This window comes from Antechinus flavipes, chromosome 4 (genome assembly GCF_016432865.1).
Source record: "Antechinus flavipes isolate AdamAnt ecotype Samford, QLD, Australia chromosome 4, AdamAnt_v2, whole genome shotgun sequence".
In the NCBI taxonomy this organism is placed as follows: Eukaryota; Metazoa; Chordata; class Mammalia; order Dasyuromorphia; family Dasyuridae; genus Antechinus; species Antechinus flavipes.
Window position 1 is genome coordinate 46,069,408 of NC_067401.1, and position 26,888 is coordinate 46,096,295.

Genomic DNA, 26,888 nt, shown 5'->3' on the forward strand with positions numbered 1-26,888 from the left:
ACTCTACATCAAAAATCAGTATGATCTTACTAGTGCACATGAATTGGAGAAAAGACCTGCCCATCTGCTTTGCCTCTGCACCCTAAAGACCATGAGACCCTTCCATCTGGTTTGGTGTGACTTGCTTTTCTATTACAATGGGAGCTCCATGGGAGCAGAGACTATCTTACTTACAATATTTTTTTTTTACATTTCAGAAATGTTCAGTTTTGACTCTTTGTGACCCCATTTGGGGTTTTCTTGGAAAAAAACACTGGAGTGGTTTGATATTTCCTTCTCCAGTTCACTTTACAGATAAGGAACCGAGGCAAATCGAGGTTACATGACTTGTCACACATCTAGCAAATGTCTGAGGTCTCATTTGAATTCAGGTCTTCCTGACTCCGGACCCAGCATTCTATCCAGTAAAGCACTTAATAAATAAATTCTTTTCATTCATTCATTCATTCATGGGATAAAAACGACCACAGCCTGTACCATGAAGAAGAAATGTTGTCAAGAATCACTCTGTCAAGGTTTAAGAACTGTACCAAGTAATGTCCATTCCAATTAGTGAATTCCACATGCTCAGTTTGCTAAGATTGACAAAAAAAGGATTTAAGTATATCCTTTGGGAAGCTTGTTTCTTCTTCCAGTTTCTCAGTTATTCTTTAATACGCTGTCATTCCTTTAGACTTTACCCAAAAGGGAGGGAACAGCACATCAATTATTTATCCCTCTACACCCTACCACTTTCTACCTCTCCTCTATTACAGCACTTTCCTGGGGGCTAATCAGGATGTGATTTTCTTTGACTCATGACAGTTTTTAACTTGAGAGCTATATCTAATAATAAAATGATTAAGCAATGGTTCCCTGGAATGTTTTATAGTTAATGTCAAAAATATGATGATCCTACTGTGTTTTAATTGTCCCTTCTGACTTCCTTATCTAGAATGATAAAAGGCAAGTAACTCGTAAGGATGCCCATATTCCCAATTCTAACCATTCATTACTACTGGGAAATCTTTTGAAGTCCTTGATAATAATGGATTTAAGTAGGGTGCTGGGCAGGGGGGCAAGAGAAAGTGAGGCAAAATTGTTTTGTTAATATTACCACTTCTGCTGTATATGTTCCTCTGCACACAACTTGAAGCAAGCAGACTCTAGAAGGAAAAAATCTGAAATTTCCTTGGTATCAGTAACCTTCAGGAACACCGAGTGCCGGCAATATTGCAAACTTCGGCTTATGGGGTTTCTAGATACCTTCACATAAATGAGAGGCTGTACCTAGCCCAGTAGCAGAAATAGTTACAGGATCAGGAGTTGTCTGGTCTTGTGTTCTTTTATCTCCTGAACTGCCATGAATTCCCCTGTAAAGTAAAATACTGTGTGTCCCCTTCAACCAATTAGCAGCAGTTTGGGAAATACTCATGTCAGAGAGGTAGTGATGTGGCAATAGTGAGTGCAGTAATAGGTTTGCTATGAATTCTGATCCTGCTCCAAATACTCACTAGCTGCCTAACTCTGGGCAAGTCACATAATTTCTTTCTGCTTCCATTTACTCATCTGTGAAATGAAGAACTTGGACTCAATGGTCTCTAAGAACAGTTTTAAGTCTATGATCTCTTAATTATTGATACTGAGAATTCAGAAAGGTCAGTGGCTGCCTGGCTTTCCTTTTCATAATAAGGTAATTAACCATTCCCAATCTTGTCCTTGGGCAACTAGATGGCAGAGGAGATAGAATTCCAGGCCCTGGAAAACTCATCTTCCTGAGTGCAAATCTGTCCTCAGACATTTCCTAGCTGTGTGACTCTAAGAAGTCACTTAACCCTGTTTGTCTCAGTTTCCTTATCTGCAAAAATGACCTGGAGAAGGAAATCTTTTCCAAGAAAACCCCAGTTGAGGTTACAAAGATTGGGACACAACTTAAGCAACTGAACTTTGTCTTTGAGGGAGAAAAGCATTGGGCATCTTGTTCCAAGGCAAAGAACCACTGATGCAATAGTCATCTCAATATTCAGCCTCAGCAAACAAGAGAAATCATCACAAATCAAGGAATACTAAATCATTTATCTGCTTTCCTTAACTCTCTCCTTAAGAAATATATTTTTATTTCTGCCATTATCGATGTTAGTCTTATTCAATATATAAGGTATATAGTGCTTGCAAAAGTTGTTTGCTATCATTTTAAATCATTATTCTAGTTTTACTATCCCATTAAGCTCCTTCATACAAACAGAAAGCTGGTTTTCCTCTTCTAAATCATTTGAGATATGTACCAGCAGCAATGATACAGCCCATCAAGGAAAAAAAAAGTCCAGCTTAGACTTCACTTAGAATTATGACTAAATTTCTTATCAAAAGATTGACTTTATTTCTATTGTGCAAGAGGAACCACAGGAGAACAGGAAAATGAATAAAAGAAAACCTGAGACCTCAAGAGGCTTTGCAAATATCCATGGCAGACAAGATAAGATGTGTGAAAAGAATGAGATACAGTATATGGTGTCAATTTTCTAATGCTAAAGAATTCAGGAGAGGAAGTACTCACAGAGAGACTGAGACTTGTGACTCATAGCTAGCTAGCAGCAGATGCAGAATTAGTTATCTTAACTCTAATTTAGAGCTTTTTCTCTTATTTTGGAGAATTAGTAGAAAGCACTATGGAGGAAGTTAGAGATCCTGGCTCGGCTAACTTAGCTGTGTGACCTAGGCAAATTATTCTATTTCTCTAAGCCTTAATTTTCTCATTTGTTAAATAAAGATGTAGAACTGAATTATCTCTAAGATTCTATGATACTTTTTTAAAATTCTATGCTATATAAAGGTACCATAAACCTCTGAGAAAAATAGGTCTTCCTTTTTCATTCCCGTCCAGTTCTCTCCAGAAGCTATACCTAGGTGTGCCTGCAATGCCTGAAATCCCTGCTACTACTACTAAGAGTCTGAGACTCATGAACTGCTTGCGTTTCGAGCTGCAGAAAGAGGGCTTAGCCTGTCCATGTTGGAAATGGAGCAGACCAAAGCTTCTATGCTAATCATACCAGGACGAGATCTGTGAATGGTCTGATGCACTATTCTAACCTAAATGACACAGGAAGATCCAGGCTCCTCACCTCCACCTCCCAGTCCTGGGGTGGAATTTTATGTTATATCAGTATTAATATCAATCTACTAATATTGCTAATCTGCAAAGAGGTAGATTTTGTCTCAATGTTTAGTAAAACCTTCCTTAACAATTAGAGTGGTCCAAAAGTTGTAGGGCAGCAGCCACCACTGAACACAGAGTACCAAGCCTGGAGTCAGGAGTTCAAATCCAACCTCAGGTCCTTCCTAGCTGTGTGATCCTGGGCAAATCACTTAATCCAGTTTCCCTCAGTTTCCTCACCTGTAAAATGAAGGGCTAAAATTCCGAAGTTCCTTCAGCATCTCCCTCCTAAAAAGATATTTGAATGTGCTATCACAGCTCCTCTTCTCCAGGCTGAACATCCTGATTGCCCTCTTCTAGACAGACATTTCAGCTTATTTATGTCCTTTTTAGATTATAATAGCCAGAACTGAATCAAATATGAAATCAAGATTCCCAGATTGGGTAACTAGGAAGATAGTGATAGCAAAAATAAAACTAGAGAACTGGGTAAAAACTGGGGTTTTTCTTGGTAATTTGTTTTGAGAAAGAATGGCAGGACAGAAGCCCAGAGGGAAATTAAATTCATTATAGAGATAGAGTTGAAGATGTTGGTGGGACATACAGGTAGAGGTACACAATAGAATAGGCAGGTAGAAATTTAAGTCCTGAACTCAAAAAAAATTGGCCTAAAGATAGAGTTGGAAGGCATCTATATAAAAGCTTACTGAGGGCAAAGAAAGGTTTTTTTCCCCCCTCTAAATGCTTTAGCAATCTGAACAGTGACTAGCGCACAGTAGTTATTTATTTATGTTTAGTGGTTGATTAATAAATGAAATTGTTAGAGGATAGAATATAGGGAGAGAAGAGGGCCCAGAACAAAATCTTAGGAAACATTTATATTTAGGAGGCTGAAGAACATTCGGAACAGGAGACCAGAAAGGCAGAAGAAAAATGAGAATACTATTGTCCAGTGGAAGAGTTTCAAGGAGACAGAAATGGTCGGCATTATCTAATGAATCAGACCAATAAAAAATTGATGAGGATTAACTAAAGGATTAACAATGGATCAATAATTCAATGGGGCAGTAAAATCAGGAAAGGGTTTTTTCTTTATAGGGGAGACTTGAGTAGGCAACTGGGAAGAAGGAAGTGGACAGTGAAAGACTGAAGATGCAAGAAGCAGACTTACTGTTTTAAAGGAATAAAGTTTAAAAGATGTGGGAAAAGATGGGGATCAAGAGTACAGGAGAAACATGAACTTTGGAGAGGACAAAGGGCACTTTTTCCTAAGGCAGTAGGAAAGAAAGAAGATACAAAGAAATATTAAGAGAAGTTGAGTATTCTACTTCAATCATGGAGGATCGAGGTCAAATGATTGTGAGATGCTGGTCCGTACCTATTTCTGTCATAGCATTTTCCAGTATTCACAGCAGTAGTTTGTCAAATAATGAGTTTTTGTTCCAAAAGCTTGGATTTTTGAGTTTATCATATACTAAAATACCACGGTCATGAACAATGGTAAGGATCTTGCTGAAGTTGTCAAACATCCATTGATGGTAGTCGCCAAGAGCACAGATTAGGGTTTTGTTTTGATTTATGCTTCACATCAGTATTTAGTAGCCCAGGAATACAACAAAGACTGAGAGTAAATCAGAGAAAAATGATGCAGCCAAGAGATACTAAAGGAGCAGAGGTGATATATAAAAATATATCATATGAAAAAGGGTATGGTTGTGTACTGAAATCTCTTAAGAAAATAGAAAGCAGAAGACGGACAAATAGTGAAGGCAAGCAGAAGGTACAAGAAGAATGAGTAAGTGGGAAAGAGAAGAAAGCTGGGGTCAGGGAAGGGAATTTTAGACCTTGAGATCTTTTGCGAAAGATTTCTGAGTGATGACAAGTTCCAAGGTGTGGTCCTGAGATAATGACAAAGTTTATTATTCTCCCAGGAGGTCAAGTTACATGAGGCACTCCCTCTCTTGGGCTTGGGAATGAAATAAGGAGGAAGGGTGACTGATAGGAACACAGAGAAGCTTAACACCTAAATAGCAACTTCCATCTGTAGTATTATGTCCCGTCACTATATCTGGTCACTTGTAGCTAAGTTTGATCATTAATAAAAACATCAAAATGGCCAACACATCCCTTTTTTATATATGAGTGGATAATAAAATATTTGGTGAAGTCAGGAAATTAATGGAAGAAATTAAGTTGTAGAAGACCATATTATTAATCTCTTCTGTGGCCAATGGGATTATGGTTCATAAGTTGAGATTCTATTTCACCCGCCAAGTCCTGGCAATATCTCCATTTCTCACACTGAGAAGTCAGGGAGTAAATGTGGGAGAAGATGGGATTTCCAAAGAGAGTGATCATCTCCCATCTTCTGCTAAAGTCATTCCATCTCAAGGGCTTGCCAAATATTAGAAACTGGCCTTTTTCATACTGAACCCACAGGACTAGACTCCTTATCCAATCCAAACACACATCACTTTATTCAACAGCTCCAAAAGATGGTTAAACTGGTCAAAGACTAACACCTCTGAACAACTGATTTAATAATGCAGTCTCGGTCTTGTTCGTACCTCTGATTACAATCAGTGTGTAGCATCTCTGGCTACTTTATGTGGGGTGGGGTAATTTGATGGACTCAGCTTATCTATATCTAGGTAGGGGTCCCAGAAGTTGTCCAGATCACTTTGTCACCAAGTCCATTTGTACAATAGATCCCCAGTTTAGTCTTGTCCCACACAAACTCGATAAAAACTACTCTAAATCATTAGAGGTGTTTTTGTGGACATTAGGCAACCTGAGGCAAGCTGGTTCTAAACTGTTAGTAGCAACTTACCACTCTCCATTACTCATGCCTAGCTTTTTCCCCTTCTCTATTTTCCTACTTGGCAATATGCCTTTTCTTCTCTCCGGAAGCCTACAATTATGAGTCAGGATGACAGGTTCAAGTCTTGTCTTGTTACTCATTAGCTAAGTGACCATAGGAAAGTCATTTTACTGGCCTTTTCCCCTTCAGTCTCAGTGTACTCATCTGTAAAACGGGGATAATAACAGAGCCTGATAGTTAGATACTTTGCAAACCTTAAGGTGTTATATAAATGTCAGCTATTTACCTGATCTGTTATATTAACTTAAACATGGCATCACATGGCTTAGCCCCGAAGGTGACATCCAGGGGTAAGGATGTTGCTTTCTGCTGTGGGGTCACCTGAGCAGCACAGCTCACAAACAAAAAAGTCTGGATTTATTTACCAATTAAGAGCCCCAACCTGAATGGGACTGACCCCTGCATTCCTTTCATTCTATACACCTTCATTCAGCAAAGAGTCACCGTATGCACAGCACAGTGCCAGGTAACATTAACGAGACAGGGAATCCTTCAATGAAAAGCACCTAGCACCAACTCAATGAAGAAATCAGATGATTCCTGGGAAGGTGAACAATAGCAGGACAGGTAGCTCCATCCCAGAGCTCACCATCGAAACCAGCTGAGAATGATTCCATTTTGTTTACCTCAGGAAAACGCCTCTCTGCCCCCAATCCCCAATGAAATGTTCAAAAAAAGCTCCTTGCCAAGAATATTATCCAAAATGAACTCTGGATAGTTAACTCAGCTGAGACCCACGGCATCCTTCTGGTAGGATGGTTCTCAACACTTCTGTGAAGTGACACAATCTCATTATCCCACAACCCCAGAATAGCAACATCAAGTTCATTAACGTTTCTTCTTTAAAAGCTACATAAAGCCAACTCCTTGCAAGCTTTGGCTCTCGCTGAATGGTTTCTATTCTAGACACGCCACTGTTACCTTTTAAACTACTTAGGCAGATATAATCAGGTGAAGAAAGAAGAGGAGAGATGAGGAGATGGGAACCCTCTGACATCCTTCACTTGAACCTCCAACCCACAGGGATTTCACTCCCTTCCTCTGTATCTTGGGAGCAACTATTGTTTCTCTCCCTCATTGAATATTTCAGGATACATCCATTAAAAATAAAAACAAGGAGATAGCATGTATCTCTTCGCAAGCTGGACTTTAAACTCCTTGAAAGCAGGAAGTCAGTGAATTCCCAGAGCCTAGCCTGCCACCTGGCACACAGAATTTATCCAATAGATGCTTTTTTGTTGGGAGAATTAGTGAGACTGGTGCTGCACAAAGGGCCCTCTGACTGCCTGGCATTGGCACTGATTGTCCATACAAATGCCCGGGGCAAGGGCAGAGACCTCTCCAAGAACAGTGAGTAACAAGTGGATACTCTACCTGTCCCCCCAGAAGACAAGCGCTGGGATTAGGAAGCTTGGTGGACCAGCAAGAAGAATCAAAAAGAATTTAAAAGGCATTGAAGAGAGGAGATGGAATAAGAGAGGAAAGTAATAAGAAGATGCCTTGGGGCCTCTGTGACTCCTGGGCAAGAAAGGAAGGTGGAAAGATAAGTTACATTCTTCTCCCATATGGGATTCCAAGAGACAGAATTAGAAAATCCATAAAAGTGATAAGGCAAATCTTCTTAGTCCTTTTTTTTTCCTATGCTCTAACCCTATCCTTTTTTTAGAATCAAAAATGGAGGACTGGGAGAGATTGTTTGGTCCAATCACCTCATTTTATAGATAAGAAAAAGAGTCCAGAGAGGATAAGGGATTTACTTGGAGTTACATAGAAGAAAAATAGGTGAGAATTCAAACCCAGATGCTCCTAAATCTTTCTCTTGGCTCCCAAACACCTCCTTATAAAATGAACTAACAAATTATCATAGATAATTGATAATTATTGATAATAATTCTTTATTATATGCTGGACATAAAAAGAAAAAATACTGTTTCTCATCTTGGAAAGCTTATGTATGATCTGCTTTTGGAGGCATGATATACATAAAATGTTAAAACTGGAGAGAATTATTGATTAAATCCAGTCCAAATCTCACATTTTCCAGATAAGTAAACTGAGACCCAGAGAGGGAAAATGACTTGCAAAATTGAGATATGAACCCAGACAGACAGCATGAAGTGATGGAAGAATGACCCAGAAAGAGGTGAGATACCATAATGGGTAGAAGACTGTAGTCAGTGTCAAGAAGATCCAAATTCAAATCCTGCCACAGGGATTTCATCACCTTGGACGAGTTCTGTAAACTCTTTAACCTAACCTCTGAAATGTATAAAATGAAGAGGGAGTTGAACTCAATGGTCTCTCACATCTCGTCCAATCCTAAATCTGATCCTATGAGTAAGTTACAAACTATGGATCACCATGCTGGGCAAGTCATTCAATTCACCTGGGATTTTTTTTTTTTTTAAATAATAAAGTCAGACTAGAAGGCCTTTAACATCCACTCTGGCTCTGCATCTTATTATCCTAACTCCAAATCCACTGTTCCTCATATTATATCCTGCTGCCTCTCATAAATAAAATAAAAACATCTCAAGAATGCAGTCGACACAATCTCTGGGCAAATACAAACATTATAGGGTATTAACTTTATCTCTAAGTACTAAGGGGATGGAGTAAGAATTGGGGAAGATTACATGGGGAGAAATTTTGAGCTGTGCCTAGAAAGATTTATATGGAAGGAGAGAGGGTTAGCGGCTAAGCAGAGGGAAGGGTAAGAACATGGAGGTGAGAAGGAATACCCAGGACATCCAATTGATTTGAGAGGGAATCAGAACCATGGTCTTCAAAGTCATCCATTCAGAAAGTCAAGAGCATTTATTAACCATTTACTACAAGCCAGGCTCTGCTAAGCACTGCAGATGGGAATCAAAATACAAACAATTTCTGCTTTCAAGATTCTTACATTCTATTGGGAAAGACAATTAGAAAGTAACTAGATATATCCAAGACATATACAGAGCACATCTTAAGAGGGTAAGACTCTCACAGAATTTCTTATCAAAACAAATATTTGAAAGGCATGATACAGAACACAAAGGAAATCAATTCTATTGAAACGTGTTTCTCATTTTTTAAAAAAGAATTTCCCAGATGCTGGGTTAAGAATCTTTCAAGTTCAGCAGATGGGATGAAGGCAATAAGAAGATATTCTCTGTCTGTGGGTCCAATTATCTATCACAATCCTATTTTAAGTGATGAACTTACTCAAATAATTTTTTAATCAATCCCTCAGTTTGCTAATTTTTTAGGTTCTAACTCCAAAAACAACATACAGTTCTCACATCTGCTTTTAGTTTTGTTGGCTAAATATAACTCAATGTTAGCCAATGAGCTACTGTGGGACACAAAGGGGCTGTAGCCATCCACAGGCAGTCAGTATGGTAAACTGCACAGTACTACAGGGCTCCACGTTACAAAATGTATTGAGGGAAATAGTGGCAGAAATAATCGGGAATCCTGGTTCCTTTAGTCACAATCAGAGCATTACTAAGTCATAAAGGATGCTACTAAGCTTTGGACCCAAACTTCTTTTTTGGTTGAAATTAGCTTGTGGGACAAAGAGTTATTAAGGTGGGACTCAGAGATGAACAGGCAATACAATTATATAAACCTTGTTTCCATTGGAAACCAACCAAAAATCCCCATCCTTCCTTTAAAACCTATCCATCTGGACTATCAGGTGCTAACCCTTTGAAGAAATGTTCCTCTAAACTACCTGATGGGGGAACATCAGCAATTGTTTCCTGAGCGATTCTCCAATAAAAGACAAATAAAAATGGGATTAGCAGCTGCCTCGTTACATTAATATCCCAGTATAACATCCTGTACCTCCCCAACGGGCCTTTGCAGGACATCTACATGGGCTCAGATTGCTCAGCAAAGTACCAACATCCTTTTGAATGGATTCCAACATCTCTCTCACAATTTCTTCCTCTTGATCCAATCACCCATCCTCAGATATTAATTAATATTCATGCCCCACGAGACCTGAGCCTTATAATTAATTTTCCTTTCTCTTGGACTTCTCTGGCTTTCCCAGCTTACATCAGCTAATCACCAGAAAGCACACAGACCAGACACAGTTCAACTACTCCTACTTTTGCGGGCCTGGGCTAACCATGACTGTCCACTGAGAGAGCTCCTTCTTCTCCATGACAATTTTTTAAAAAAATTTTGGTCCCTTAAAACATTGCTCCAAACCCACTCAAAAGCTTTCTAGAATAATTCCAGCTGGCTGTCATTGTTCTAGCTACAGGAGCCCCACCCTGTAGCACTCATGGCTATATGTGCTATGTTTCTAGAAGGGAGTCTTTCTCCCATTTATAATTTCCCAGAGGGCCTAAAGTGGTGTCCTCTACCTTCAGAATTTTCCCTAAGGACTGATAATAATGAAAAAACAGGTGGCTGAAGAGGAAGAGAAAAGATTAAGAGTATGTTTTTTGCCTTGAGCACAGTAATAAGAATAAAAAGATTCACTCCCATCTGAGTATGTGTGAATGCTTAACTCAGCAAATGCTACTGTGGGCCTACTATGTGCAAGGCGCAATATTAGACACTGTTTTTTACTTTAAAGTCTCTTTATAGATTCCTCAGTTCAAAATGATGGACTACATCATCTGCTAATAAATAAGTAAATCTTTAAACCATGCCAGCACTCAGAAAATGGAAAATGTACACCTGTGCCAAAAGAGATTTTTTTTTTCTCCTTGTGCAGCATAAGCTAAGCCAGCCTACTGGACAGGTACCAAATCAACCAATATTCTCTCCTAGCACATTCAGGATGCAGTAACTGCACAGATCACCACCCATCCTCCCTGCTCTGTGCAGAATCTGCTCCTGCAAGACATCAGGATAACACAGGGCAAGGGAGGTAAGGTGAGGCACTGGTGTTGCTCCAGAATGGCAGCAGTACCAACAGCTGAAGGATGCACCAGGCTGCTGTGAGACTCACCTTATTAAAGGTTCCTCCCAACAGCTTTGGGGAACAGAGGGGAGATAGGGGGTGTCCCCCCTTTCCCCCATACACACACTAATACCCTCCCTTCATGGATACAGAATGACCTCTTGATTTCCTCCTCCAAACACCCATCTCATTAACAAAGGGCTCAGGCCGGACTCTCCCATCTCTGAGAGCACAGTGCTAGTGCTCTGACACAACAAAGGAAGCTGAGCCTTTTCTTTTTTTAAACTTTGGTTTCCTTTGTCCCTAATATCTTCCAGAATAAAGGCAGTGGAGTCAGCCACTTCCCAGGTTGAATATAAAATCAATGAGCAAGCATTATTAAGTATTTATTATTGTGTGTGCCAAGTACTGGCCATAAACAAACAAAAGTCCTTGCCCTTGATGAGTTTCCATTTATTTTACAGGGCATGGAAGGCAAAGGGATGTGGGCTTTGGGGAGGAGCATTTTTAAAAGGGAGGGGCAGATTTTACTGATCTCTAATCCTCCCAGTTGCTAACAGCCTTCCCCCAGAGACCTCACATTTTGTTTTGTACCTCTTAAATATCTTATTATGTGCTGCTGTGTATTACAGTTACTCTTGTTACTCTAACCAAACTATACACTCAGCTTAGACAAAACCAGGTCTCTTTTTAGAAGAGAAGTAGGTGGCTCAATAGGTGATAAATTGGAGTTAAGAAGACCTGAGTTCAAATAGTATCTCAAACACTTACTAACCATAAGTTAATGTTAGACTGGGCAAGTCGTTTAACCTGTCTGCCTCAGTTTCCTCATCTATAAAATGGAGTAATAATAGCACCTTCCTCCCAGGAGCACTGTGAGAATGAAATATTTTAAAGTGCTTTACCAATCTTAAAAATTCTGTGCAATTAATAGCTATTCTCACCTAGGATTTGTATCTGTTCCAGTGTATGGCATGTAGCTGACATTTAACAAATGTTAGTTGTTCTTGTGGTCTTTAAGCTCAGGGCTTGCTCAAGGTCTGAATCATTTGTTTAAAAAAAAAAAAGGATATAGAATTTTAAGGTCAAAAGGATGACAAATAGAGGTCAACCAGACCAACCCATCCCTGTCTTATAGGAATTCCTCTCCAGGGGTCCTCAGACTACGGCCCGTGGCCAGAAGCAGCTGAGGAAGTTTATCCCCCTCACCCACAGCTATGAAGTTTCTTTATTTAAAGGCCCACAAAACAAAGTTTTTGTTTTTACTATAGTCCGGCCCTCCAACAGTCTGAGGGAGAGTGAACTGGCCCCTATTTAAAAAATTTGAGGACCCCTGGACACTGTCCCCCAATATGTAGTCATCCTGTCCACCTGGAGACCTTTCCAGCTCCACAAATATCATTCTACAATCCTTTAGCGTGGGGCAATTCACTATCTTCCTGAAACAACTCATTCCACTTTGGGATGATTGTAATTAAGAAGCTTTCCCCAACGCTGAGTCTGAGTCTCCCTTTCAATGAATGCATTCCCTGCTCCGGGAGCCACACAAAAGCAGGCAAAGGAGGAAGATTCTTCATGATTGTTTTGACTCTTTCTTACACAGCCTTGATTTTATCTCCCCTTCTGTAGGGCTACCTTAGTAAGGATGAGAAAGCTTCAAAGATCCTAGGAGAAATTCTACAATTTCCCAATAGAGGAAATGGATAGAATGAGCAAACACTAACAGAATAACTTTGATCACAAAATCTAAAAAAACATACAAGGTAGGAAGGCCCTTGATGGCACCAACTAAGCTGCAGTGGAGAGCTGCCAGGCAGGTGAAACAGAGCAGAGGCACCCACTACAGATAGCACGCCTCGGAAGCTGGGACAACTGCCAGGGAGGGCCCAAATACAAGAAGTTGTCCGTGTTGTAAACAGCAGGTGTAAGCAAAACCATAAAAAGTTCCAGCTCCGGGGGTCATTTCACTCCATTTCTTCATTTTTAAGAAGAGACAACTTCAGCTCAGGAAGAGATTCAAAGCCTAATTCAGGGTTACCGAGTTATTGCTGGTCAGTCCTTTCAGTAAAGTCTGACTCTTCCTGACCCCATTTGAGGTTTTCCTGATAAAAATGTTGGAATGCTTTGCCTTTTCCTTCTCCAGGTCGTTTTACAGATGAAGAAATTAGGCAAACAAGTGACTTGCCCAGAATCACACTGCTAGTGTCTGAGTCTGAATTTGAACTCAGCTCTTTCCAATGCACTCTTAGCTGCCCTGGTCTTAGTTGTCTTGGGCATTAAAAGGCTACATGACTTATGTATAGTCACATAGCTAATAGGTATTGAAGGCAGAATATGAACTTAGGTCAGTCAGTTAATTAGTCTTTTATTTACAATTCCCAGGCCAGATGCCTCTTCAGCAACTATGTCAAGGGAAAAGGTATATATAAATATATAGTGATAAAAATACATGTATATATAATGTTTAAATATAATATAGAGAGGATAACCCTAGAACTAGAGTTGATTAATTTTACCTTGATACTATCCAGGGGTCCTCAAACTACGGCCCGCAGCCAGATGCAGCAGCTGAGGACATTTATCCCCCTCACCCAGGGCTATGAAGTTTCTTTATTTAAAGGCCCACAAAACAAAGTTTTTGTTTTTACTATAGTCCGGCCCTCCAACAGTCTGAGGGACAATAAACTAGCCTCCTAGTTAAAAAGTTTGAGGACCTCTGCTATAAACATTTAACTGAATAATTAGAAAATTATCCTTTTTTCTGATAATCCTGGGAAGGACAAACAAATAGGAGCAGAAACGCCAAAGAAAGGAGCAAAGAAATTGGATATTCCATAATCCAGCTCCAAAAAATGGAACGCTGGCATTTGCTCGACCAATTTCCTTTCAACAAATCTTCCTGGACTAGGAATCAATAAAAGGGATATCAGCAGTGGATCAGAGTGACCACTCAAAAGAGGCCTTGGTAATGGAAGCATCAGCAGTACTCTTCAGCGAGAGTCTAATTTGCTGGTTCAGGAGATATGATGATTATGAGGTCTTTGCTTGGAAGCAGAGATGCCTCCTAACACACCAGACAGTTTAGTTAACCTCTGTGACTCCTAATACAAGTTAAGATTCTTTCTAGCTTAAAAAATGGTGGTCCTACAAAGATGAGGAGGAAAAGTCTCCCCTAATAATGCTAGCATAAGTCACTCTATACATATATATGTAGACAAACATATCACACACACACCAAAGCTTCCTAAAAAAAGCCCTCCAATCCACTAGGACAATGTTCCTAGCCCTGTGCTTTGGTCATTGGTCAAATAACTTAGTAGGCAGGAATCACCATAAATCAGATGATATGGTACCAAGGGAAGAAAAAATGGCTTTGGAGATAGAGCCTGCATTCTAATCCTGCTTCTCTCATTTAATATTTTAGAAAAGTCATTAAACCCCTTTGGGCCTCAATTTCCTTATCTATAAAATTAGGGTGCTGACTAGTTGACTTCAAGGGTTTTCTAGATTTAAATCTATGATCTAAGGACAACTGGGTGTTCACAAAGTGAAAGCTTAGGCGCCCTGCCCTTTCACCCCCTCCGGGCTAAAAAGAGGTCTAAAGGCTTTCAAGGACTCAAGAGACTGTTTCTTAGTGACCTCCAGGGTGCAGAACAATGGGAATTGTTATTATTATTAAAGTAGTATGCGAGTGTGAGCTACCTCCCCTAAGCCAGAAGACACTATTTCTGTATCATTTGTGGCAATCTACATCCTGATTGTATTCCTATTTTTATTTCCTCTGCCATTATTCCCCACCAAATGTCAATCCATAATTGACTGGACATTTCTAGCCAATTTCAAAGTTTCAGTAAGATCCATTCTCTGTTTTTATGGTGCTCACAACCTGGTAAGTAAATAAGACACAAACACAGATAACTATAGTACATGCCATCATGTGATAAATGAATTGAAGGTTTGTGAAATAGTCTTTGAGGTACAAGGAGAGAATGTATTACTGACCAGAGATCAGAGAAGGGCTTCATTTCAGTCGGGCTTTAATAATAAAACAGGCCCAATGAGAATCTATCCTCATACAATTAATGGGTCATCTACCTTCAAATGAATGAAAAAAAAAAAACCCACATTTATTAAGTGCTTACTGTGTGCTAAGCACTAAGGCTACAAATATAAAAGCGAGATGCTCTATGTTTATATTCCATCGGGGAATCGTGGCCAGGGAGTTTAAAAAATCACAGGAATGGGTCTGTGGAGCTTTAGGGGAGCAGCTTGATACACCCTTTCCCCTAGAAATGGCCGCACTGATTTTATTATGCACCCAGAGCAGGAAAGGATCTGGGAGGAGGATGGGGAGCAGGAATAAAGAAAAGGTCAAACACATCAGTCAGGAGGGATGTCAAGATGGCTGGGACAGAAAATGAAGCATGGCCAGAGCTGGCTAGGTACGGACGCAATGCCATCTAAAGCAAATTGTGTACCTATGTCAAGCATAACTCTCCGGCTGCTTTCAAATTTCTAAGGTAGATCTGATTCAAGTCCCCAAACAAGGTCCTTAAACCTGAAGCGTGCCTCTTGGTAATCACTTGACCTAGTGAGGGGCACTTTGGGAGAATTGTTGAAAAACCAACACTCTAAGAACACACAAGTATAAATAAAGTCATTATCTCTTGACATACTTCCAGTCTGTAAGTCTCTTTAATAGATCACCATCAGTAAGCAAAAGGAAAATTCCAAGTATTATCACAGTCCAATGGCCAACTAGGGCATACCATCTATTCTAAGATAAATTTGGAAGAATTTTAGCATGTTACATTATTTCAACAAAGCAAGAAGCTAATGAGTTGTGTGTTCTCTGCAACCTCCTTAAATTTCACGTATAAATAGTATATTTACATAAGTATATTTACACATGTTGTCAGCCCCCTCCCCAGTGGAATGTAAACTCCTTGAGGTCTATTTTTCTTATATGTTTTTATCCCCTTTCCTCATAAAAGCATTTAATAAGTCTTTGTAGGATTGATTTGTTGGATTCCACCTCAACTTTAGGAAGAGTACAATTTTATATATATGAATTGCTCAAGTGGGGGTTTTTTCCCTCCATTTTACCTCGCTACCTTGCACCCAAAGTCCCTTTTAAAGGACTAAAGTATGAGATAGTCACATACCCTTTAATGGTACTACAAAATAAATACACACACACACTCATAGATATAGATATATATATGTATATGTATATATATATAGTAAAGGAAATTTATAATAAATAATCAGACTAGCTGTTCAACTTTTTTTTAATGGCCAAATGAACGTGGACCATCCAGCTGCCTTCTAAAAAGAATGATCACTGACATCCAGAATTCCTATTCAGCAGGCTCTAATAAGAATAATTATACTTAGACGAGGCATTAATCAGTTTGGCAGATACAGGAGTTCTGATAATGAGGCTAAAATTAGTAGCAGGGAACCTCTGAAGGCCACAGCACTTCAAAAAGAGATAAGCTGAATGGATTCACCACTGGCTCTCAAGCCAGTTATCCCCTCTTTCCCACTACTGCTTTTTTGGAAGTTCTATGTTAACACTCAAAGCTCCATGTTTCTCAAAGAAAGTGTTAGGGAACCCACTGTGGCTGAAGAATGTCATATTGTCTCTATGGTGCTACCACAGAGCACAAGCTCCCGAATCTAGTCTTGTCTGATGAGTTAAAAAGCATTTCTTAAGGACTTTGTGGGTGTCAGGTACTGAGCCCAGGCCTTTCCTTACTCAATACCATGATCACTTTCTGACTACCATCTCCATCCCATACCCAGCCTCAAATAACAAGAGGGATTGGCTACAGTCACCGTTTTATCAAGGTCCGGCACACACAAAGCCCTGTGCCACGTGGGAAGGATAAAGAAGGATCTGTGTCCACAAAAAGCTTATAACATAATGGGAGATAACAGAAATAAACAATGTCCCAAGCCCACCACATGGAAGTATATACCTGCGTACAGAGGAAGGAAACACTGTTGTGTGAAGGGAAAAGGGATGAATCTGATTATCAGCAGGACCTGAGTTTGAATTCTAGTTCTTCCACTTTCTATCTGTAGGACTTTGATCCTAGTTTCTCTGGGCCTCAGTTTCTCATCTATAAAAAGGAACTGGACTAGATGAATTTTCAGTATCCTTCCAGTCCTTATGAACTAAGTCAATTTATCCTGCAGTTACAAAAAGCTTTGTGGGGATGAGTTTTGAAGGAAAAACATAGATTGGTGGGGGAGGGAAAGGAATAGAACAAAGAGTCATGGCAGGCAGTAACCTTGGAGGTCACTGAGTCCAGTCACTAACCCTATTTTATGCACAAAGAAATTGAGTCTCCGAAAGACCTGTAAATTAGAATAATACACATACAAAAGAAGGCAAGGAGGTCTGTCTGGCCTAAGAGGGGAAAGTCTAAAGAGGGATGAAGAGGAACATAAGGGTAGTTGAGTTTGGTGAGACAGGCTGGCTTCACTGTGACTAGAAAAAAAAAAAGATAAAGTTAATGGTGACTTTAAAACAACATGTATGACATTTAGATAGAATTTAGAGAGCTTGAGAGCACAAAGCAAAGAGGTTATCAAAATGATGCTTTGGGAATATGTTACCTGTTGGGAGGGATAAAAAGAACTTAAATAGCGAGGCTAAAAGGAGTAAGCCAACAGAAGGTAGTTTCGGGCTCTCTGGTGTAATCTCAGACTTCTATTTGGGGTAAAAGCTGCTAGAAATGGAAATGGAAAGAAAGGAGATTTGTGGTTTCACAGTGAAAGACAGAGGGAAAAGACCCAGACTGAAGGATCTCCCCAAATGCCTAATAGAATTGGGTTGAAATCCCAGTTCTGTTCCTTAGTGTCCGTGTGACCCTAGAAAAGTCACTTTATCAGGCAATCAGCTTTTTCACAATTAAAAAGACAAGGTTGAACCAGCTAGTCTCTAAAGCCCTTTCCAACTCTTAATCTCTCTGCTTATAAAGCAGGTTCAAATACCTGTGTGGCCACAGGCCAAGTCCCTTCATTTCTTGAACCCCTCCATTTTGCCACGTATAAAATAATGACAGTCATACCACCTGCCTCCTAGGGCTTGAATGAGAGAATAAATGCAAGGTCTTATGCAAACCTGAAAGCGTGCTATGAATTGAACGATTAGGATTATTACTTCCTCTGAGCTACCAGAGAATTTTATTTCCACCTCTCAAGGAATTTATATGGTGATAGGTGTTAAAATGTACTCCTGTTTTATCCCCCTCGACTAGACTGTATGTTCCTTCATTGTGGAGACTATATTTTATTCATCTCTGCAACCTCTCTAAACTGTTCTGAACACAGTAAGTGCTCAGTAAATATCTGTTGAATCGAAATCAGAAGCTTCAACTGAGGTGAATTGAAGAATGGAGTACTGGAAAATCAGGGAGGGCACAGAAGAGAGGAAAAACAGTAATATCAGCTTACCTGTGTATGAAGCCATAGATTTACAAAGTCTTTTACATCTATTACCTCAACTGATTCTCACAACAGTCCCATGAGGCAGACAACACTGTCACATCAACATCCTTTTACACATGAGAAAACAATTTCAGCCAAAATCACAGAATCTCACAAGTCATCTGGGTGTCGGACCCAATATGACACTAAGGAGTATATGGTGAAGTTAATATCAATCTCACTCTAAGTTCAAAGCTCTATTTATATTACATTAACCTTAATGAACTTAAAAAAATTAAATTTCAAGTAGCAGTACAGCAATAATTACAGCGACTTCCATTTATGCAAGTCTGCCTAATGTACATTACCTTTGATCCTAGTAACAACCCTGCCAAGGAGATGCTATTATTACTCCCATTTTACTGATGAGGAAAGTAAAGCTTAGAAAGGTTTACTATTTTGCCTAGAGTCATAAAACTATTTTCTGATTATAGGTTCAAATGCAAGTTTCCTTCACACTGTGTCTAGCACTCCAAAGTGTGTATGTGGGAGAAAGAGAATGTGTGAGATATATTTATCTCTATATATATATATATATACACACACATAGAGAGAGAATGTGTGTGTATATTGAGAAAATGTATGTATGTGATATATATGTATGTATATATAGACAGATATACATAGAGAGAGAATATATATGTCTATGTGAATGTGTGAGAGAGAATGTGTGTGTATGTATGATACATATAGAGGGAGAGATAGAGAAAGTTTGTGTGTATATATGTGAGAGAATGTATGTGTGAGATATTTACATATAAATGTATATATAAATATATTTATATATCTATATATACACAGAGAGAATGTGTGTGTATATTGAGAAAATGTATGTATGTGATATATATGTATGTATGTATATATAGACAGATATACATAGAGAGAGAATGTGTGTGTATGTATGATACATATAGAGGGAGAGATAGAGAAAGTTTGTGTGTATATATGTGAGAGAGATTGTGTGTGATATATTTACATGTGTGTATATATACATAGAGAATATATATGTCTATGTGAATGTGTGAGAGAGAATGTGTGTGTATATTGAGAAAATGTATGTATGTGATATATATGTATGTATGTATATATAGACAGCTATACATAGAGAATATATATGTCTATGTGAATGTGTGAGAGAGAATGTGTGTGTATGTATGATACATATAGAGGGAGAGATAGAGAAAGTTTGTGTGTATATATGTGAGAGAATGTATGTGTGAGATATTTACATATAAATGTATATATAAATATATTTATATATCTATATATACAGAGAGAGAATGTGTGTGTATGTATGATACATATAGAGGGAGAGACAGAGAAAGTTTGTGTGTATATATGTGAGAGAATGTATGTGTGAGATATTTACATATAAATGTATATATAAATATATTTATATATCTATATATACACAGAGAGAATGTGTGTGTATGTATGATACATATAGAGGGAGAGACAGAGAAAGTTTGTGTGTATATATGTGAGAGAATGTATGTGTGAGATATTTACATATAAATGTATATATAAATATATTTATATATCTATATATACAGAGAGAGAATGCGTGTGTATATGTGAGAGTATGTGAGAGAATGTATCTATGTACATGATATATATGTATATATAAACATATAGAGTGTATATGTGAATCTGTGTATGTGTGATATTTATACAGAGAGAGTATATATATGTGAGAGAGATTGTGTGTGATATATTTACATGTGTGTATATATACATAGAGAATGTATTGCATATGTGAGAATGTGTGAGAGAAGGTGTGTGTATGTGTGAAATATAGAGATAATGAGAGAGAGACAAAGACAAGAAAGAAAATGAGAGTGAGTATTTGTGTTAGGGGAGCAAATGTACAGAGACAGTATCTTGGGCTTCTAAGTTTATATATTCCTTTGTGAGAAGTAAGCAGGAAGAAAAAGTAAAAATGGTCAAAAGACCAATTGGAGATTAAGCAGAGCTTTCCAACTACTCTTAGGACATTGCTGGGTATTGTGAAGGTCATAGAAATCTGAGTTCAGAGATCAAATATGGACTTCTCTGACTTCTCCTTTTCTACAATCTTGACCATTATTTGCAAAGGCCTCCCCTAAGCACTTGAACATCTTCCATTCTGGGCAGTTTTTAGCAGTGGAGGTGAGACCACAATGCTAAGTATATAAACTTGAAATGGTGTCTCCAAATCCCTGCTGTTTCTTGGCTTTCTTCCTATTGGTCTGAAGGTTCTTTTTCAGCATCTTTTGCTGAATAAACATTTTTCTCTGACCCATTACGTATAACTGCTTCCCAAAAGCTCTGTCTTAGGCCTTCTTCTCATTCCTACACCTTCCTCTGGCAAACCTCATCAGCCTCCATCAGGCTCCAGGGGTTTAATTATCACATCTATGTAAACAATTTCCAAATCTGTATACCTGCCAAATTTCACCCCTGTATCACCAACTTTGGGAGATATCACCAAATGGACGTAGCATCAAGAACTCAAAATGTCCAAAACAAGCATTCATAGCATTCCCCCCACCAAGTCCTCCCCCAAACTTCTGAATTTTTTCTCCTGAAGACTCCACCATCCTTGCAGCCTCCTGGATTTATGCCTTGGATTCACACTGCACTCCTCTTCCTTTCCCCCACCCCATTCAATCACTTGCCAAGTCTTGTTGACCGGCCTCCACATTATCTTTGGCATAAGACTGCTTCTCACTACTCCTGGGATACAGCCTTGGCTGATTCCTAGACTTAGTGAACAGGAAGAGAAGGAGGATTCAACAAAGGACACTGGGAAGGAAAGGTCAGATAGGCAGAAAACTAAGAGAGAGAAGTGATTCCAATGCACATTAAATTTGTAAACTTGCTACCTTATATCCTCTAGTGTAGTTCAAGTTCTCCTCACGACTGACCTGGATTTTTCAAATCATGTCCATCAAATCAAAAAAGATTTATCATCCACCTATTATGTGCCTAGCATCGTATTAAGTCTTAAAAACAGGAACACAAGGTTTTTCAAGGGTGAATGTTGAAAATTATCTATGTCTATGTTTTTTAAAATATAAAGCTTTAATAAAAAAAAAATTTAAGTCCTAAATACACAAAGAAAGGTAAAAGGCAAGAAGTTCACTGTTTAATGGGAAGGAGGAGGATGTGTAAACAACTTGGTACATGGGGCAGACATGTACCAGTGTAAATTGGAGATAACCAACAGAGAGAAGATTCCAGCATAAAGAACAGACTTTTTGTAGAAGATAGGATTTTAGCTGGAACTTCCAAGAAGTCAGGGAAGATAGCAGGTAAGGAAAGAGAGAGAATTCTAAGCACTGAGGACAGCCAATGAAAACACACAGGCCAATTAGGTGGTGGATGGGATAGAGAGCTGGGCCGGGAGCCTAGAAGAGCCAAGTTCAAATTGAGGCTCAGCCACTTACTAGTCGTGTGAACTTGAGCAAGTCACTTAACCCTGTTTGCCTCAGTTTCCTCATCTGTAAAATGAGCCAGAGAAGGAAATGGCAAAGCTTTCCAGTTTCTTTGCCAAGAAAACCCTAAATGGGATCACAAAGAATCAGATAAGACTGAACAACTGAAGGACAACAAGAAATGAAAATACACAGACTTGGCAGATTTAGTGTATTATTCAAGAAACAGAAATTAAGTCAGTGTTACTGGATCATAGAGTCTGTGGAATGGAGTAAGGTGTAAAAGGGTTGAAAAAGGAAAGGGGGGCAGCTTTGGATGACAAAAGGATTTTAGAATGGTGACTGGAGTTCTTTGAATAAGGAAAGTGATGTGTACACTCTAGGATAACTAATTGGACAATGGACTGGAGTGAAGAAAAGATATGAGCCAGGAAGATCAACCAGTGGCTATCTATTGACCATAGTATATGCATGAGGTGATTAGGGCCTGTACAAAGGTAATGAGAGTATTACAGGAAAAAAAGGGGGCATATATGAGATATGGTAATAAAATTAGAATTTACAGAGCTTGGTGGCTTATAGGATATGGTGAGGGGGGAGACTGGAATAATGCTGGTGCTCTCCATAGTAAGTTTTCCTGCTTCTAGAATCTCCCTCTACTTCAATCTACACCCTACACAGCTACCTAAGGTGACTATGTCATTCCTCTACTCAAAAATCTTCTAGGACTCCCCATTTGATTCTAGCATTCATATGAACTCAGTCTAGCTTTTAAAGCTCTTCCCAATCTAGCTTCCACTGAGTATCCAGTTTTATTTCATATTACTACCCTCATATATTCTACTCCAAAGTAGTCCCTAGAAATGACATTTCATTTCCTGTCTCTGACTGTGTCTTTGTTCAAGTGGTCCCCATGTCTGGAATGCCCTCCCTAACTATCCTTCAAAGAACAACTCAGGAACCTCCTACATGAGGCCTTTCCCGGTCCCCTCAATTGTTAGCACTCTTTCTTGAAACTATTTTCTTTTACTTTGTTTCCAATGTACAATTTCTTTGTATTGTATACACCACACCCGTGCCAGCTTCCTGAGGGTAAGGACTACATCCATAGCAATAAATGTACAACTGAATCAAGACTTGATTAAGATTTCTATTGAGATCTCTACTGAAATCGAGATTTGGAAAAGAGAAGGGAGATGAAACTTAGAAGGGGCAATCTGGGAATGTTCTACTTATAGGTGGTAATTGAAACCATGTGACTGGGTGAGTTTCCTCAGGGAAGGCACTGGAAGGCTCAAGTATTTGTAAAAGGGGGAAACATTTGAGTTGCAGCTTCAGTCCTGCCCTTCTCACTCTCTTATTTTAACCTCATTTTGGCACCAGAGCTGTGCTACTGAGAAGGGAGGAGAAGCTAAAGGAGAGGAACACAGTCAGTTCAGGTGGTGGGACTTAAAAACAGGCTATATACGTCAGGAGGGGAATCCATAGGGAGTCTCTTGCTTTTAAGTAGCCCAGAAGCCATTACAGAAAGGATGCATCTGGGGCTAGGTTGGTCAGGCCCATCCACAGAGGAGATCACTGGGCTGCTGAATAAATCTGGATCAGCTCTGTACATGGGACCAAAGGTTTTAAAGAAGCCTTAAAGATCTTAAGAGTCCAACCCCTTCATTTACAGATAGGCAATTGAAGGTAGGAGATGGGCACTGACTTGGCCAGTTTTAGAGAATACAGTATTTCAACGTAGATTTTAAGATTCCAAATCTAATATTCTTTCCCAAACTCAGGCGAGAAACCAGGTGTCCAATCATCAGTCTACAAAACTAGTTTTCTATGATTTGTCTTTGTTTGTATCCCTAGCGTTTAGCAAAGTGACCTTGTGCACGAGAAGCCCATAATAAATGCTCCATGACTTCTGTCCAGGAGTCCCCAAGCATCTGACAGGCTCAGACTTTGGCAGTAACCCATGCCCATGTGTCCATGCCTGTGATGTATGCAAATTAGAGAAGAAACTGCAGGAGTTTGAAGACTGGGCTGTGGAGGTGGAAGGGCGTTGGGGGGAGGGCCATCGGTAAATAGTCCAGAAACCAGTGCCCTCAGGCTCTTCCGAAGAAGCTTCGGAAGGTAGCAGCAGCTCCAGTAACAAGTAAAAGTTAAAGAAAGACTCAGGCAGGAGGAGTGCCGTAATCCACCACTTGAACAAAGCAAGGAGAAAGTGCACCACGATAGTAAAACTGCAGCTCCCGCGCACCCCGATCGGTCACCTTTAAAAGGGAAAGTTTGTGGGGTGCTCTTTCCTGGAAGGAAACCCAAGCTTTGTGCGGGGCTGCTCGGTGGCTGGAGGTTTTTTGGAGGGGGTAGCTGGTGGTTACAGAGTCTGCAGCAGGAGCAGATCAAAGGAGAACATTTCCGCTTTGGAGCAGGGGATCGGGGCTCTCGGGGGGCGGACCGGCGGGCAGCCAGCCTCCCGGCCGAGACGTTCAAGGTGAAGGAAGCAGCGTCCTGGCTCCCCGCCTGCCAACAGGTAGAGCTGGAGCAGCCCAGGCAGGCAGCCGCCACTCCCCCCACAGCCTAATCCCTGGCTCGGAATCTGGGCACGGGAGGGCTTGGCCTTCTGGTTGGGCATCGGGTGGATTGCAAGCCTGAAGCTGGGCTGGGCTGGGCTGGGGGTAAGAGGGTTACCGCACCACCGATAGCTAGCAATTACTGCCCTCCCCGCCCCCAACCAAAGGGGCTCCCCGGATCCGGGCGGTCAAGCGCTGGACAAAACGCCGGTTAAGTGGGAGGGCGCCCCCAAGCCCAGCCAGGCTCCGTTCGGCTTCTCGCGGGCCCCAGCTCGAGGCTGTCCCGGGCGCCGGGCAGGGGCGGGGGGCGGGGGTAGAGGGGCCGGAGCCCGGGGCTGGCCCAGGCCGCACGCTGGGGGGAGGGACACCCCCTCAGTCCGCCCATCGCCTCCGCTCCCCTCCCACCGTCGCGGGGGCCCCCGGCTCACAGCCCACCGGCGCCTGGCATCACGCCCCCTCCCCCCAATTCGGCCGGGGCCCCAGCCCGGACTCACCGAGGGTCAGGAGCGCCAGCAGCAGCGGCCTCTCCCCCGAGTGGCCCATGCTGGCTGGCGGCGCGGGAGGAACTCCCCTTTCCTTTCTCCTCCGCCTCGCCTCGCCTCGCCTCTGCCTCCTGCTCCCGCAGCTCCGGAGTCAGCGCTCCTGCACCCGAGGGAAGGGGGCGGCGCGCCCGCCCCGCGCCGACTCCACTCCTGCGCCTGCTCCCGCCGAAGGGCTTCCCCAAGCAAGCGAGCGAGCGAGCCCCTTCAGTTCGCGCGCAAGAGCGGCCGTGCAGTCCTTCTCTCTCTCCCTCCCTCTTTCACCTCTTCCTTCCTTCCCTTTCTTTGGGAGCCGGCGGGGAGCCGGGCGCTGGAGCTGGCCGCGGCTACAGTGTGCAGCCCCGACCGCTTCCCGAAAGCAAAACGAAAGGACCGCAGCCCTTGCCTGCCAGCCCGCCCGCCCGCGCCTCCCATCCGGCGCTTTGCCAGCAACAAACACAAACTTTCCCAAGCCCCTCCCCACTTCAGGTAACGGGGAGGAAGCGCGGCGCTCTGGGGATCTCTGGGTGCTGCCCGCTTAAAGGGGAGGAGAACGTCCAGCCCCCCACCCTCGTGCCCCCGTGCCAAACCTCCTCCGACCTTTAAAAGTTGGGAAAGGCACAAGATATTTTCTAGGAACAAATAACTCCCCAGGAATCTCCCCAAATCAAGGCGCAACTCTTTCCCTTCTCGCGAAATTCCACGTCTGTTCCCAAAAAGTCACCCCCCCTACAGAAAATCCACAACTTAACTTTCCACAAATCCGCTCGGTTCTCTACGGCAATCAGGGCCGTGCCTGATGGGATCTCTAGGAGGACTCCATTCCCGAATCTTCCACTTTCCCTCTTTTCTCTGGAAAGATGGAGCAAGGACACTGAGACACTGATCTGACTGGCAGCTCCCTCCCCAATGCATTAATCAAAAATACAGATTTATTAATATCACTACAAAGCTTTAGATTTGATCCCGTTCTAGTTTTACATCTAGAACCGAAGTTCTGTACAATTTACACACATGGATGCAACAAAAGTAACCAAGCATTTTTTTTTAAATTTCCAGTAATGATAACTATAGTTTTGTATAGTACTTTTATCATCATTATTTCATTTGAGCTTTCTGAGCTGCGTAGGATAGATTTTCTTCTACATTTTTTAATTCTATCCAACAAGTTTTTATTCACCAAGCACCTACTATGTGCAAAATTTAGTAGCCGTGGGAATACACAGTCAGAAATGATTTAACAGTCCCTGCCCCCAAGAAACTTAAATTCTACAGGATGACCTTTGACAGTAGAGCATTGTATCTTAAGGAGGTCTGGAGAAGCTTTTCATTAGATTACTTCTTTACAGATAAGGAAACTGAGGATCCAGAACATTAAACAATTTGTTCAGAGCAACATAATAAATTAGGTTAGTGTCAAAAATAAAAGTGGGGGGAGGGGAGAACATTGGATTAGAACTCCAGACTTCTAAGTCAGCATTCTCTTCTTTACACCATAAAAACCCAGTATATGGGGAAGGACTGGAGAATTTAGTCTTCATTGTTTGAATAATTCATGGATGAGTCAAACATATGGAATCGAGGAAATTATCTGAGCCCACTCAACCCAGTATGTCATTAATGCAATAGAAAAACAAAATCACTGTATTCCTTCATTCTGAGATTACCTCCAATTGCTCTCGTGAACGTGTCAGCAATATCTCAATTGTATATAGGTGTATGCATGGTTTCTCCCCCGTTAAAATGAGTTCCTTGTGGGCAATGGGCTATTTTTGAATCTTTTTTTTTTCTTTTGTGTGCCAACTTTTAGCACTTAAATGCTTGTTGACTGACTGACAGATTAAGGAAAAGATTAAAAAAAAAAAGTTATGATGAGTCAAGTCTAGTATCACCCCTAAGCTCACCTTGTTCATAGCACTGTTATGAGCAAAGGTGGTTTAATACAAGTTCATCACTGCTGCTGGAAAATGTAA

General features: G+C 40.8%; 1 protein-coding gene across 1 annotated transcript in view; it reads right to left on the bottom strand.

The window, feature by feature from the left end:
* PTGFRN (prostaglandin F2 receptor inhibitor) overlaps nt 1-25,588 on the bottom strand; it is a 78,455-nt gene extending 52,867 nt beyond the window's left edge. Inside the window, exon 1 of the mRNA XM_051992909.1 lies at nt 24,892-25,588. Within this exon, the coding sequence (XP_051848869.1) occupies nt 24,892-24,940 (49 nt within the window). The 5' untranslated portion in view covers nt 24,941-25,588. The remainder of the gene's footprint in view (nt 1-24,891) is intronic.
* Nucleotides 25,589-26,888: the final 1,300 nt, after the last annotated feature.